The sequence below is a fragment of the Saccopteryx leptura genome, chromosome 3, assembly GCF_036850995.1.
Source record: "Saccopteryx leptura isolate mSacLep1 chromosome 3, mSacLep1_pri_phased_curated, whole genome shotgun sequence".
Lineage (NCBI taxonomy): Eukaryota > Metazoa > Chordata > Mammalia > Chiroptera > Emballonuridae > Saccopteryx > Saccopteryx leptura.
The window spans coordinates 22,250,840-22,267,927 of NC_089505.1; the positions used below are offsets into that span (position 1 = coordinate 22,250,840).

The window sequence follows — 17,088 nt, forward strand, 5'->3', positions numbered from 1 at the left end:
TTGTCGCATCTTGTCCTATCTTATTCAGAGGACTTGCATTTATTAGACTTATTATGTGGCAGGCACTGTGCTATGTACTTCCATGACCTACCTTATGAATTCCCACAACAAATTACAAGTTCCTCACTAGTAGAACTGTTTTCATAGAAAAAGAAAACTTGAGAGATCACTTGGTTCAGTTCCTCTTTCTAGGTGACTCATGTGTCTGCATCTATTAGAAGGGCGGTGACCGGAAACAGAATGGCTCTGTTTGGATTAATCTGATGGGAGAAAAAGAATGGAGAAAAAAAGACATTCTGTGGTGTGTGTGGTGATGGCAGTAGGGTAGGTATAGAAAAGAATGTTTATGAACATCAATCTTTTTATCCTAACACATATAAATAGTAGCAATGAGAGCAGGAGCACTTGGATGTATAAGGTTACTAGATACATTACCTGGTCACAAAAAATAATGCATTTGATAAGGATGAAAAGGGTTGTACTAAGGGGAAACATTTCCACCAATTGGTTAATCCTTACATCTCAGTAAAAATACATCTTCTTTAGAGCAAGGCTGAGCTCATTCCCGGGATATGGATATGAACACAGTGAGATAATAGGAAAAGAAATTATTCTTGCTTAGACAAAAAGAAAAATAATCTACAATGCCAGGAATGTTTATTAGTATCCTAATGAAATATGTTTGGTAAAATATAATGACAGCTCACATTTATAGACTTCTCCTTAACTAGATGTTAACAAAGTTCCATGGAGACAGGTCTTAGCACTCTACGCCCAGCTAGTCCACTCACAAGCCATGTGAACTCAGACAGCTTATTATGCAGACACTTGGAGACCAGCAAATATAGTTCTGTTATTCAAAAGGGGAAGAATAATCCTGAAAATTGTAAATCAATGTGCTTGATAAGAATGTTAGAATTGGCCACATTAAGACTAGAGTATGAAATAGATAATTTACTGACTAAAAGCACCGGCTTAAATTCACTTAGAGAAAATAATCTTATTTCCTTTCCAGAAACTGTTACCAGCATGAGAGATTAAGGAAATATGACAGAAATTCATTCATTTAGTCATTTATTCATTCACTCTTTCAAACAACATTTTCTGGGACCTGCTATGTGCCAGACACTGAGCCATATGATGGGAATATGCAGAAGAGGTGAAGACCATGTGTCTGCCCCCAGAGAACATCCGTTCCAGAGAAATGGGACAGCAATCTGCAGGTACAGCACATTGGATGCCATAGCAGAGGCGTGTATTTGGTAAAGAGACTCATAAAGAAGAGATAGTTCTTTGATGTAAGGAGAGGACTGATGCATGAATGGACTCAGAAGATAAGTAGAGTTCACAGGAAAATCAGGGCTGAGTGGACACTCAGTCTTGGGTTGTCCTGGAGGGCAGTTTGGAGGGGCCTTGGCAAGTCAGGTTGGAGTGCTATTTTAGCCATGGGTCAGAAGAGGGGGATCCTGGAGAAGCCTCACTTTGAGAAGAAGTATAAATGGGATCAAGAAAATTAACCAGTATCCTTAAAGGGCTAGAATCAAATAGACGGTTGGGTTGGACATATTCTAGTGAATTATCACAGTCTTTTCCTTGCTTCTCTTTAGTTAACCGTTTTCCTATATAACTTAGAATTCAGCACTAAATGAAGAGGACGTGGGAGACTACCAAGCCATTCTTATAATTTTCATGATCTGGAGCCAATACAAGAATTTGGAACAATGATTTTGGACTCTCAAAAGATTGTTTTCTCACTTTACCCAATCATGAGCAACCCAATGACCCCTCGGAAGCTCTAGATATATAGAATCCTTCCAACTTGGGTAAAGCAACACCTCTTCTTCATAGTTAAGTTTGGTCCCCAGGCCAACATTCACTTGTTGCCAATTCCTAGCCCCTAACCTTTTCCTCACAAGATCATTTGTTACAGAACTATCTCTCTACTTACATACATAATTATTTCCCTGTTTCTCCATCCGAGGAAGTGGAAATTATTTTTATTTTCATCACTGTTGCCCACCCTGCCCTCTGCCACTACATGTCATCTTTTTCTAAATGCTTGTCTTGACCTAAAGACTCAACCCTCCCCTCCAAGCGTGGTTACAATGAGGCGAAAATGTATTGCTCTAAAAAACCAATTGTTTTGTCACTGACTTTACCCAGAGTGTATCCTTCAAAACAGCTTCAACTTAATAGCACAAACTTCGGCACTTCAGTTGAAAACAAATAAAACAACATTTTATTAAATTCTAATATATCTACTCAATGATCCTCAAATTCTTGGAACTGTGGCTTTCCCAGAGCCAATCCTCTATTCACTGAGTTGAACAGATGGAATTTTCTAGGTATAAATATAAGGGTCCTACATTTTGCATACAAAAAATGAGAATAACAACAACTTTCAGTCTTAGCTTAACCACATAGTAGTCAGGTAAGAATCGTGTGGAAGTTTTAATGTAGAGTATAATGAAGTGATCAGAAAATTCGATGGAAGCTTGGACAGCCCTAATAAGCAAGGACAATGGCTAAATCACTTTGCTGTGCACTTGCCAAATCATACAAAACTGTAAAGATGACTCTAGACACACTGCCGCCTGGTCAGAGGAGACAGAGTTTGATGGTGAATGGCCAATTAACATTTGCTGAATGTGCACTACATGCCAGACAAAATACTAGGTTCTGGAGAAAAAGATGAAAAAAACAGCTGCTGCCCTTTGTGGCCTCATAGGCCATTGGGAGCATACGCACATAAATAAATAGTAACCAAACAATGTGATAAGAGAAAACATAGGTATATGAACCAGGTATTGTGAGCACAGTGAGAAGGCACTCAGATGCCCAGGACAATGAGGACAGCTTCACTCTTCTAGGTGCAATTTGAGAAAGGATGGTAGCGAGGAGCCATCAGAACTTCAGCTTTCCTAGAAAGGTAACCGAGGCAGCAACGTGCAGAAAGACGTGGAGACAGTGGAGAGGCAGGGAGGTGAGAGATGAGCTTGTGTCTCAGCTCAGCTGAGAGGTGATAATGCCTTGAACTGAAAGCAGGGATGGCAGAGATGAGGAGGCTGAGCCAGACTCTGGAGCTACTTTGGAGATACATCTGGTAGGATTAGTTAACTGCGGGGGTGCGGGTGCGGTAGAAAGAGGAGCTTTCAGATGCATCCTGCCATCAAGATGGCAGCATGAGATGAGTAAAAGGATTCGAAAAAGGGGTTAATGTGATGAGTTTGCTTCAATATGTTCATCTCAAGGGCACTGTGTCAAATACAGAGCGTGATGCTCCTTGGGAAGGTGGACCAGAAGTACAGACTTGGGAATGACCCACATATGGCAGAGACTGAATTCTCGCAGGAGAATGAGATCTTCTTGGAAGAGAACACAAGAACAAAGAGGACCGGTGTTTGAATGCTGCAGAATAGATTAAGGGTCTGGGAAGATTGAAACTTGAACAGAAAGAAGACCTAGTTGTTCACAAGAGTCTTTGGTGTAGCTGAAGACCTATGTTTTTGGTGCATTGCTGATGTTCCATCACTGGAAACGCTTAAGCAGGGATGGGAAGGGAATTTTCCAGGATGTTGTACAGGTGATTTAGGTATCACATGGTATATGGACAATATGACCTTTAGAATCACTTCCCATGTTTGAGATTCTGGGGATTCTGTGCTTCCATGATAGAAAATGCAGCTTTTTTCCACTTCACTTTCCTTGGCAGCTATCACTGATGCTTGCTGAGGTTGAAGCTTCAATTAAAAGGGAACTGGAAGGAATAAAGAGATGGACTTCTGCCAAGGAGTTGGGTCTGTGGCTAATGAAGATATGTCTGTGGTAATGAAGAAGGAAGCCAGTTCCTAAGACAATATCTCCCTCCCTGCCCCACTGCCTCCCCTGCCTGTCAAGAGCTAAGGGCAAATGAATGAGAAACATATGAATTAAGTTTACTTTGAAATATCTATGGATTTAAGGATTAGGAGTAAAAGATCTCGAGTAAACCACACTTTGGGTTTTGCTGACCCCAAAACATCTGACTATTACTTACAGACCTTTTCATGAACTCACACTACTGCTGGGCTTGCTCATCTATTAAATGTAGCAAGAAAAGGGCCAGAGTATAAGCCAAATATTATTAACCTTGAATTCTACCCTTGCATGAAAAATTACTTCTACAAAGGAATTTGTGATGGCAGGAAATTGCTTGAAAAAAGCCACTATCTGATTATTACCCTCAAGAAAAATAACTAATACCTAGATAAAATAATCAATATATGGAAGAACTTTTCAATAAATTTGATACAGGCTATTATAAACCTGGCCTGTAGCTCTCTGGTGTTTCTAGTACCCATGGTGTGTTCTTCAGACATCAGGTCAGGCCTTCTCAGGCAGTAGTAGCAATATGACACATACCAACTAATAAGACCCTCTGAGAGGGGATAGCAGGCCATGTTTTTGCTACAGTGCAGCTGAGATTGAAGAGTGAAGAAAGATATATACAAGTTAGGAAAGAAGCAAAATGGTTCAGGATGTATTTTCTGTCAACTATTATGAAGGAAAAAAGATAAAGAGTGGGAAAAAGAGAACAAGAGAAAACAGAGCCGTGGAATATTGCAACAAATATTCATTGATTGCCCATTATGTTGAGGCACTGTTTTAGGTGCTTCGAATAACTCAGTAAAAACAACAAAGATCTCTGCTTTTATGGAAATTATATTTTAGCAGAAGGAGATAAGCCCTAAATATAACATATAAGTAAAATCATGTAATATGTCAAATGTGATAAGTTCCTTGTGGGAGGTAAAGAGAAAGGTAATGAACTCTGGGAGGAATTGGGGGTAGGTGCTGTGCCTCACGGGCTGCTCAGAGTACGTCTTACTGAGAAGGTGAGACTAAGCAAAGATTTGAAGGAAGTGAAAGAGTGAGCCAAACAGATTTCTGGGGGACAGCATTCTAAGACAAGAGAGGTGCTTGATGTGTTTAGGAAGAGTAAAAAGGCCAGCTCAATCTACTAACATCTGTTAATTAATAAAATAGTTACTGAGTACCTATAACATGCCAAGCACTATGCTAAGCACTGCAAAGAAAAAAATTAACCCCCAAACTTAAAGAGCCATGGAGGAGATATGTATAAAAAATTGTATACTGCCTGACCTGTGGTGGCGCAGTGGATAAAGCGTTGACCTGGGAATGCTGAGGTTGCTGGTTTGAAACCCTGGGCTTGCCTGCTCAAGGCATATATGGGAGTTGATGCTCCCTGTTCCTCTACCCTTCTCTCTCTAAAAATGAATAAATAAAATCTAAAAAAAAAATTGTATGACTTGACCATTGTGCTTCTTTATGCTAGGACATCTTAGCCTAGATTGATGTCTTCCTTTCTGAAGCCATCTCTTCTCACCTGTGACATTACCTCATTTCCTTTTCTCTTTTCCTCTTTTCCCCCCTTTCTAATCCTAGCTTCTCACTCACTTCTATTTCTCTGCCTAGTTCTCTTGGTCTCACTTGCTTCTTTGAGTTTTTCTTTATCTCTGATTTTCTGTATTTAAAAAACAATATGCCTTGGTGTAGACTTTTTGGTATTTATTCTAGTTGGTATTCCCTGAGCTTCCTGGATCTGTGGATTGGTGCCTGATAATTTGAGGAAAATTCTAAGTCTTATTTCTTCTGTCTCTTTCTTTTTCTTCTCCTTCTGTAATCTGACCATGTGTGTATTACACCTTTGTAGTTGTCCCAGTCTTTGAATATTCTGTTCTATTTTGTTATTTATTTAGTTTTTGTTTTCTTTACTTTTCAGTTTTCCAAGACTCTATTGATATATCCTCCAGCTCAGTGATTTAGGCTGTGGTTAGCTTCCCCCGAGGGCAAAGCTTACTAAGAACAGAACACTCCAGTGTATTTTAAAATGGTTGCTTTTTCCCTCTAGATGATGGAACAGGAGAAGATATTTACTGTGGGGATCCAGTCAAGCTCTTAGGGGTAAATTTTACAGTATTGTGCAGACCCCTAAGACTGGATTTCCCTGGAGTTTTTCACTGTCAGACTTGTCCATTCTGAACCTCCAGCAATCCATCAATTATAGATCAGGGTTCTCTGTCCTGGTACTGACTCCCACAGTAGTTTCTGCTCATAATTCTCTGCTCCAGAAAGTTGCTATTCTCTCTCTATATATGCCTGTTTGTCTCTCCAATCTTGGAGGCAGCAGTTTGCTCTGTGTTCTCCTTTTTCTTAAGGATACAAGAATAGCTGTTGATTTTTCAGTTTGTTTAGCTTTTAACTTGTTATGATGGAGATATGCCTTCTCAGTTCTTACATGTGAAACTGAAAAACCTTCTGGGTCTCTCTACCACACAAATCTTTCAAAGGTTTTTTCAAACAACAGTTTAAAAAATACATTTTATTCAATTTACAATATTTTTGGTTGAAGTAATAAGAAAAGAATAAAATTGGCAACAGCTAAAGTTAAATACCTTAAAGCTGATTACCGATTTAGATAGAACAAATTTTCATGTCAGAATTTAGACTGGCAAAATCTGACAGTAACATTTGACTTGGTAGAACTAATACTCACAAATAAAAATTCACAATAAAAGAAACTATGATCAGTAAAATTAAATATGAACAAAAGCTTACACTCGAGAACAGTGTGCAGCATTGCTGAAAGTGTCTGCCTCTCTGTGGGTGTAACTCTCCTTGTTCCTGGGTCTTTGGGGTCTTATTTGTTTTTTTGAGAGGTCCACTGGGAGTCATAGAAATAGGTTCCCAAGGAATTTATGACCTTTCTTCCAGTCTAAACTTTTGCTTTTTGAAATTTCCAAATATCTTCTAGACACTTTAGAAATATGGGGAAAGTGAAGAAAAGTCAGTTTTTTTCATATGGAATGTTTACAATGGTCTTCTTTCAAACACCAGCTTATTATATAAAATGTCCACTATCCAAATGGCACAGGCTCTGTGGATACTGAAATGCATAATTGGTATACCCTAGAACTGGAAACTTACCAAAGGAATAATGTCAAATCTGAGTTCCTGCAGAACCAGTGATCATACTAGCAGCATTTAATGTCTTTTCTTCTGGGAAAGACAGATGTACAAAAACTTTAGTAATTACCAAATGTCAAAATAAGACTGAACAGAATAAATAGTTGCCTAAATTAAGGTTCTCTTGAGGATCAGTTGCACAGAACAACAACAACTGACAAATCAAGCATGAAGAGAGGTGGGGTTTATTTTTTTTCTCTCCTTATAAATTACATGGGGAATGAACAATTCCTGCTGTGAATATAAGAATATCTAGGTCATCTCTGCTTAAAGATCTGCAGTAATAATAATAATATCCTAACATTTCACAGTGCTTGGCATTCTCATCGCACTTCATTAACATTAATTAGGTCTTCAATAAGCAGAGACATTGTCTCATTGTAGGGTTTTTCCTCTTATAGCATTAGTGAGAGTCTGCAATTATATTGGTGTATAAATATTTTTTATTTATTTATTGCTTTTAATGTATATTTACTCCATTGGCAATGCTTTAAAACTATAATCAGCAGGAGGGAAAGGGTCAGGGTTCTATTTTTGCAACCAAGGAACAGATTAGAACAACAATAATGTTTTTTTCATCAGAGAGAACACACACAGCCTGCTGGGAACTGTTGTTGTGGAATTGTTTTCTGTTGGCTTGTGAAATGGTTTTCCTGCTTACCTTCTTCTACTTCCCACATGCCATTTCCATCTTCTAAAATTTCAAGTGCTTTTTTCATCCTATAACCACCCAGTGCCTAGCAGGGTGCTTTGCATATTATAGGTAGTCAATAAATGATTGCTTGATTGAATTAAATCAAAGTGCAGCCTCCACAGGTTGCAGCCATGCAGAAATGTCAAACCTTTGCACAACTGTCCATGACAATTCTCATTACATTTTAGAAACTGATTTATTTGTTGATAACACCTCTCTTCTTCTTTTGTCTGGTCATTAGTGGACTGAGGGTAGAAAGGTGGCAGAAGGATATAAATGTAAAACCAACATTCTTAAGAGTTTCAAAAACAAATGCAGGCCCTGGCTGGTTGGCTCAGTGGAGAGAGCATCAGCCCGACATATAGATGATTCCCAGGCACAGCACACAGGAGATGTGACCATCTTCTTCTTCCCTCCTTCTCTCCCTTCACTCCCTCTTCTCCTCCTGCAGCTAGTGGCTTGATTGGTTTGAGCATGGCCCCAGGCACTGAGGATAGCTCCGTTGTAGCACATCAGCTTCAGCTAAAAGTAGCTCAGTACTCCAGCATTTGCCCCAGATGGGATTTCCTTATGGATCACGGTTGGGGTGCATGCAGGAGCTTGCCTCACTATCTCCCCTACTCTAACTTAGAAAAAAAGCAAATGCACAAATATCTTTTTTATCATCAGCACCTACTGAATACCTTATGAGCATCATGTACTTCTTTTTGACTTGTTGAAAATACAAAGATAAATAGGGCTTCAAGGAGAGATATAGTTTTTGCTTTTGGATACTGAACTGACTCCATTTAAATATGCTATATTTATATGTTTATATTTTTAATTACAATAAATTAAAATTCTTGTTTTTTGTTATTTTCATGGGACTTGGAGATTACTTAGAGGTTATACACAAAGGGTGTATTACTAGTCTAATTTTTTTATTTAGCCATTTGCTCTTTTCTTCTGTAAATAAATTCTAGGTTTATTTGCACAGAAATAAAAGGTAGACAGTGAGAAGAAAGTCATAGAATATTTGTCTTTAGTTCCAATGATATTTAATTTCTCAAAACTTCAGTGTATATCAAAATGAAAAACATGTGAATTTCAGATTCTGTGAGTTTTCCCTGATGCTCATTTTCTGACTTACTTTGTGCTAGGAAATTTAAATGCTGCAAATTCAAGACTGACTCAATAACGTCTTCAGAAATGGTGTCATGATAGACTTATACACTGTATCTGAGTTCTGTGGTTCAGGGCTCCCGATACCTAGAAATTATGTTGTGACTGCAAACAGTGAAAGTGATTTACACATAACAAGCACAGGGTACATTCTCTCTAAGAACTCCTGGAGTTATAAAAATCTAAACAGGCAACAGCAAATAGGCCTAGAGGGCCATAAATCATTTGCAGAAATATTTAGAAGTTACAAATTAAGCAAGTAAAGCATTAAAAAAATATATGTTTTGTTACCCTATCTTGTTAAAGGTATTTTCATAAAACAAAATAAAAAATATGTAATTGAATAAGTAGTAAGGACAAATCAACATAAATGAACAATATGAATATAAAACATTTAATACAAATATTTCAAAATTTTATTTTCTTGCCTTTATTTCAATAAATTCATGAAATTTGTTGTAAATTTGTGCAAAATTTGAGCTCTGATAGCATTACTGTAAGCTAAATATAACATCAATTAAACATAAAATGTAATTATAATGAAAGTGTACACAATTTAAATGTTTTCACCAAAATATAAAATTAAAAAAATGCAAAATTTTAAATTATTTTTCTACTTTTAAAATTACTGAAAATTGCCCATAAAAATTATAAGCAAAACAAATTAGAATGAATTATTACTAGACTTTGAAATAAAATTTAAACAAAACTTAAAATGCTTGATTTTTTTATATTTAATAAATCTTATTACATATTTTATAAAAATTATACGATTCCAGCATTTAATGTTCATTTTATTTGCCGCTCTAAAATATTAGCATCATGTTTTAGACATGTTGTATCTATATTTCATATATACAAATTTGAGTAATGTAAATTATTTAATATTGCAAAATATTCTTTAGCCTCCATATACAACTTCTTTGTTCATAACTGTGAAACCATGAGTTGAAACATGAAGAAAAACAAAGAAATGGTCATTTATCTCTATTAAGAGATAAAATTCATTGGGAAAAGAATCTACTGAGCTCATATTATTGGAGAGAATTTGACATGTTAATAAATTTCTCTTTTCCCTTTCCTACATATTTGTGTCACTCAGATCTTCATTGCAGTTGAAGACAGACAGGAGTGAGGATTTCAATTCAACTGACTCAAGGGAAGATGATGAGATTCAAATTGAAGTTCTAATGGCTCCAGACATGCTCAGTAAACTGGTCATTGGAAACATTTCATAGTGCCAGGACCTGCAAAGGTTGTGATTCATTCTCCGGCCTGTGCAGTGGAGGGTGCATGATACACCAACTGTTCTCAGCTAAGGCCCTTCTGGTATCAGAAACTTTCTGAGCTTAAATGTCTTCATCTATAAAAGAGATAATACTTTCTCATTCATAGTACCCATCTACAGATTAAATGATATAACTACTATAGAATGCCTGGCACACAGTAGGTTCGCAAAAATAGGAGTGCTTAGTGTCGACCGGCAAGGAATCATGGAAACTGGCAATACTGAATTCATTCATCAATCTAATAGGTATTGATCCTCCGATACGCTCGGCAGCCGCTGCTTTGCGCCGGGAGTGTAACATTTCTGTGGGGGCTGGGCATGTGTATGACTGAGACACGGAAGTGCAGTGCGAGCCACAACGACGGAAGGGCTAACCTGCCTTGGGAGAGCAGGCGAGGCTTCTTAGGGCTGTTATCTGAACTAGCAGGGTGAGTAGGAGAAGACTGGGAAGGGCCTGTGGGGCAGAGGATTGCAAAGACACGGAGTGATGAAAGGGCTTTCATATTTGAGAAAAGTAAAAAGTTAAAGAGGGGCAGGCAGAGCAACCAGGTCAGGTAACCCTTAGATGGTTAAACTGAACGAATGAGACCCAGCTGATGTGTTGGGATCTCCAGTAAAGGTGTCATGTTCATCCTCAAACGGTGTGGCTCTATTGGACTCAAAGTAACTTCCGGTTCTCAGAGATGTGCCACTTTTGACAAAAGGGGCTTACAGAAGGATTGATCAAAGCCCTTCAGTACAGTAAGATTCAATTGTTAGTACACACCATTTTTCTTAAATTATATCAAAATTGGGATAGAAGGGAAATTATTATTGTAGGCCTAAGATGCTATTTCTAGCTCTTCACTCCCCTATAATTTCTGGGATGGGTTGCCCTTTTCAGCAGGAGCACTCGGGTGACAGTCTGAAAACTGCTGTAACCAAAAAATGCAGGCTTCTTAGTGAATACCAAAACTGTGCTCAATTCCAGATGCAGAAAGGGGAAGGAGACACAATTTCTCTGCAGAAAACGTCTCTTCCAAATCTTAAAGAGATGTGCAAACCAGCCAAAGTATCTGATTTGAAATTTGGGAAGGTGACACGATGGATAAAGCATCCGAAAGAATTAGACTGAGAAAAAGGACAGACCTAGCAGCCGCAGGCAAATACCCTCAGGTGGGCAGACCCTGCTGGCAAGACAGCCACCGCTGAGGACGCTTCCAATGCCCACCTCCCAGGGAACGGACCAACCCTGCTGCTCCTCTGGGCAAATTCCCCAAGCACTATACACAGTTACTTCCAACAGAGTCCCACTGCCGTGAGTGGAGGAGGAGCAGGGTACCCATAGTTGTGCAGGTGGGAATCGATCCTCAGGCGCCCAGAGTGGACAAGCCATTCAGTGGCACAAATTCATCCCGGAATGAACTAGTCGTATTATCTAACATCACTGAGGCCTCTTATAAACTATGGGTTCCTCTACTATATAGTTTGAACAATGACTCAATTTCATGGGAAGACTATTTTTTAAAAAAAAATTTACATTCAGTATTCTCCTTTGGTTATAATTGCATTATAACCTTCCAACATTTCATAGCCATTTACAGAGTCTATGGAAAGCCTTTGTTAGCACTTGATAGATTTTTTGTTTTTAAATAAAAATAATCATTTGTTTTAGTCGACTCACCATTCCGTGGTTCAGCCACCCTGGGATAAAATTATCAAGCAACTTCGGGTAAATCATCTCTCTGTCATAGGCATAAATGGTCCAGAACACGGCTACCACAAACTGGAAGGAGAAAGAAATCCTTTATTTCAAATTCACCATCTCTCTCCACAACATACAATTTGTTAGTTATCTATTGTTCAAAGAACCCAACAGAATTTGTATGCTATAATGAAAGACAAATCAGTAAACCAGCTAATGACTGGAAAGACAGTTGCAGCTTCATTCCATTAGTGGTCATGGTTGGGGTCCCTCCTATCTCCCTGATCTCTCATCGTGTTCTCTCAGGCAAGGGGATCTGTTTGTCGGGGAGAGAGAAATGGCCTGTCTGTTGTCCGCAACAGCTCCCTCCCAGGGCTAATTCTGTTGGGTTGATTCCTCTCAAGAGAGTTTAAAAGTTCACTGGTGGTTTTTGGATCCCATTCCCCACTGTACGGAGTTAGCACACATTCAAGAATCTGGAGTGGATGTCCCTTTGCCTTGAAACCATCATGTGGTTTAAATTAATCTTTGCATTCTCAAGTTTCTATTTCACCACTAACAGCATTGGAATCGCTGCTGTACAATGTCCCAAAGTCACATTGCGAGCAAATGTATTAATTTAGATAACCTCAGCAGGGACTTCAGCTGCACTGAGAAGCCGAGGGTACAGAGGGCAAGGGAAGAGTCCTAATTCTCTTGGAATTACTTGTAAGTTCATCTGGGTTCCAGAGGTTGATTTGGCCCCATCAGCAACCTACTCATCAAAAGAGAGTACTCAATCTATTATCATTTCCTTTAAACTAATGATGAGAGAATAAGTTCAGATATGATAAAGAAATAAATGGCCCAAGGTCTTAAACCTTCAGCATAGAATTGAAAACAAAAAGTAAACGCGTTTGTAAACAGTCGATAAATGCGGCATGAAAAAAAGCACCACCCCAGAGGAAGGGAGCAAAGTGTCTGAAGAGTTACGTCTCAAATAATAAACACTACAGAATGACAGAATGCAGCATGAATATTCAACAGAAACAGTTTTAATCTCATTTCTTATAAGTCATCCATGCCCCCACATTTTATTAATAAAAATAACAAATATCTTAATGCTTTTTTTTATAAAGCCCCCGGTGGTTACAGCTCAAGGCTAGTGATCAGATGGGTTCCAAAGTTCTATTTCAATTATGACATGGGTTATCTTGCCTGAATAAAATAAACACCCTTAAAACTTAAGAGGTTATGAACATTCATTCTTTCATAAAATACACTGAGTGATAATTACAGTGGGCAACTGTAGATTATATACATAGTTTTAATATGATTGAGGTCCACAGTTATTTGTTCTGCTTGTGGATCAACTACTTTCACTCCGTTGATAAATGCACAAGATGGAAAAAAGAAAATAAAAAGTCTATCATTAGCTTAAGGTTAATTATCATTAGGATCTTTTCAAGTACAATGCATAATTTTTTAATTATCAACAATTCTAGTTTATTCCACTGCAGACTTCCAATGGAGTGACTATCAATGTGTCCTGGCTTTATCCCTGGGCCCCAAGCTTTGCAGCCTCGCTAACAAAGTGGGGTTCCATGGATGTGTGGAATACCACCCCTGATCCCCATATATCCTTTTTTATTCAGTGAGAGGAGAGAAGGCAGAGAGACCAACTCCCACATGTGTCCTGATTGGGTCCATTTGGCAAGCCCACTAGGGGGCAATGCTGCCCACTTGGGGCCCTTGCTCCGTTGCAACTGGAGCCATATTTTAGTGCCTGAGGCAGAGGCCCTGGAGCCATCCTCAGCACCTGGGGCTAACTCACTCCAATTGAGCCATGGCTGCAGGAAGGGAGGAGAAGAGAGGGAAAGAGAGAGAGAGAAAGAGGAAGAGAGAGAGAGAGAGAGAGAGAGAGAGAAGCGAGAGGGAAAGGGGTGAAGAAGCAGATGGGCGCTTCTTCTGTGTACCCTGACTGGGAATCGAACCCGGGACATCCACACGCAGGGCCGATGCTCTACCACTGAGCCAACCAGCCAGGGCCAATGTCTTTTTCTGACTTCGGTGACAGCATAACGCTGGCCTCAAAAGATAAACGGGATGTGTTGCCTCTATTTCCTGAAGGACTTCACGCAGGATGGATAGTAACCCTCCCTAACCTATTTGATCTACTTCTCCAGTGGACCCAGCTGGACTGGTAGGTTTCCCTGTGAAATTCAATTGTGAATTCATTCTTTAATAGATACAGAGTTTCCAGGGTTTTTTTTTTTTTCCCCCTGAGTTAGTTTGAGTCGTTTCTGCATTTTGTGTAACTTCTTCATTTCATCTAAGTTCTTGAATTTACAAAGTTGTTCTTACTATTCCACTATGGACATCCTACAGTTCAGGTGTTTTTCCCACGGAGCACTGGTTGTTAATCATTTATCAGCACACCCCTGGCGAGAGCTGCTTTCTGCTGACCGTGAACGATCACAGTGTGCCCGCCACATCTACAGCACTGTGGGGTCAATACCTGATGGTGCAGTCTGGTCAATGCTTTGACCCTTATCATACGTTGAGGGAATTACACGGGCTAGTAAAAGTGAAGTGACTTTCAAGAAGGCGTTAGTCACCTTTCTTAGTGTAACATTAAAAGGTCAAAAGGCGGAGCTAACTGAGTAATCAGCCTTCTGAATAATTCCCGCCCTATAAACACAGCACGGATGGTAGCTCCCTGGCTTCCCTGCACTGATATCCCCTTGGTAGTACGGTCATCAGCAAATCCAAAATAAGTTCGAGCTCTACTACCAGGGCACAGATGGGAAACAGAAACAGGCTAAATGACAGTGATTCGTCCCCCTGTGTGACGAAGCTCCTTCTCCGGCCAGGCCCAATGCCCCCTCCTTCTCAGCTCCCACCTGCTGCCTCTCCACTGCCAGGACCAGAGTATACTGTACTTGAACGGAGAGCGAAAGGAGCACCGTCACTGTCCGGTCCCTCAAGCATCCCAGGCAAAAAGACCTGTGTCACAGCAAGTCACTGGGGCCTCATCTGAACCCCTGGAAGGAACCATTAGGAATGACAGCTGGCCCTTTCTGTAAGGAGTCTCTCTGGGAGCCAGGAGATGCTGGAGCTGACGAGCACTCGTTGGCTTCTGGGAAGACGGTTCCTGGTCAGTGGGGAATTCTTCGGAGTCCAGTAAAACAGACTAGAATGTAAGGGAACTTGCAGAGAACAGTGCCGTGAAGGAGGCTAAAGAGAAAAGTTACTGATTCGTCTACAAAGGCCATTGAGCCTGATCTCAAACATCGCTGTTGAAGGAGGAACGGAAGGAGGAAGAAGGAAGGAAGAAAGAAGTGAATATATCCTTAAAGTCTACAGCTTCTACATGATACAATCCTATCATATTGTTCTCCCTTTTAAAACAAATCTACTAACACTCAGGCTTTACCAAACACTGATCGGAAAAATTCAAATTCTGTTTTGGGGCTCTATTCCTTTGCTTGCAGATTTCCTGGTCATGATTTTTTCCATGGTCTTGCTGTTGCTGAGCGGTGATGTGTGGCCATGTTTCCAGCTGTGACTTCTCTTTCCAAGCACACAGAGCATGAGCAGAAGCTGTGTGTTCTGGACGTGAGCTGGCTGGGTCTCAGGTGGCCCCACGCACAGAGTGAATGTCTCATTTTAACGTGGCCCTTGTCTTCTCACTTTCCAAACCAAAGAGACCCTGGCTCAGTGAGTGCTATCCTCAGCCATACCCTCAAATTCTCTGCGTGGTAAAGCCTAGGGCCCTCTCAAATGTTAGAGCATCTTTTGTTCCAGAGTACAATTAGTTTCCAGAACTCATTCCTAGCCATGTGATGTGAAATTCCTTTGTTGCAATTATGAGGCCATGAGTAACATTATACTTTTTTATTCTACAAATTCTGCTCAAATTATCTCAACACCAGAATGTCTAAAGCACAAGTTGATGTTATGCCTCTTATTTTCATGGCTTTTAACTACCACCTTTTTTTTTTCAGTAGAATTTATAATTTATACATATTTATATACATTTATGTCCTTATTTAGCTCTTTTCCTGAATAAATAATATGAGAATAAAAGCCCAACTCCTCGGCCTGACCTGTGGTGGCGCAGCGGATAAAGCGTCGACCTGGAAATGCTGAGGTTGCCAGTACGAAACCCTGGCTTGTCTGGTCAAGGCACATGTGGGAGTTGATGCTTCCTGCTCCTTCCTCCTTTCTCTCTCTCCTCTCTCTCTCTCCCCCTCTCTCTTTCCTTTCTAAAAAAAAAAAAAGCCCAACTCCTCCAAATGCCCATGTGATTTGGTGTTGGCCTTTCCCTCCAAGTTCAGCTTCTACCAGTCTCTCTTGCTCCAGAAGCTCCAACTGGTGACTGGATTGTTTCTAAAACTCCTGAGGCGGTTTCCTGCCTCGGGGCCATAGCGTTTTCTACCCTCTGAGCCAGGAAGGCGCTTCCCCCCGTTTCACAGGGCTGGCCTCTCCGTTCCTTCAGGTCGAGCTCCAGCATCGCCTCTCTGGGGTCGCACTGCTCCACTACTTTCTACAATAGACCCTGATTTTGGAAAAGTCTTCTTTCTGTCATTGTTGTTCAATTGTTCACTGTCTGGCTCTTTTATGAGAAAGTGAAGTCTCAGAGAACAGGAGCACATCCATCTTGGTCATTGCTATTTCCTCACTGCCAAGCAGAGAACACGTTTACAGTAAAGATGTGCTGAATAAATGAACAAAGGTGCTGCTTCTATCCGCATTGGACCTCACATCCTCCACCGGACCAAGCACTCTTTCATGCCTTCAGCTTTCTTCCTGTTGACCTCCAATTTCTCTTTCATGTTCTCTCTACCTTTTTGTCCTTTTTTTTTTTTACAGAGACAGAGAGAGAGTCAGAGAAAGGGACAGACAGGGACAGACAGACAGGAACGAAGAGATGAGAAGCATTGTGACACCTTAGTTGTTCATTGATTGCTTTCTCATATGTGCCTTGACTGTGGGCCTTCAGCAGAGACCAAGTAACCCCTTGGGTCCAAGCTGGTGAGCTTTTGCTCAAACCAGATGAACCGCGCTCAAGCTGGCAACCTCGGGGTCTCGAACCTGGGTCCTCCACATCCCAGTCTGACACTCTATCCACTGTGCCACCGCCTAGTCAGGCTTTTTTGTCCTCTTGTCACTGAGGAAGGTACGCTCTTCATATGCTTTTCTGTGGAATGGTTACTCTTCTAGCCCAGCCCTCCTCAGATCTCATGTGAATGA

The 17,088-nt window shown here is 40.2% G+C and overlaps 1 protein-coding gene across 3 annotated transcripts in view; it reads right to left on the reverse strand.

Annotated features, from left to right (window-relative positions):
- The window catches only part of AIG1 (androgen induced 1), a 205,710-nt gene that overhangs the window by 118,188 nt on the left and 70,434 nt on the right, over positions 1-17,088 (reverse strand). For 2 of the 3 annotated variants that reach the window (XM_066373092.1, XM_066373091.1), the window contains exon 3: positions 11,833-11,934. In XM_066373092.1, coding sequence (XP_066229189.1) covers positions 11,833-11,934 — 102 coding nt within the window. Of the gene's footprint in view, positions 1-10,107; positions 10,245-11,832; positions 11,935-17,088 lie in introns of those variants that run through there. The other variant, XM_066373093.1, reaches the window with a different exon arrangement.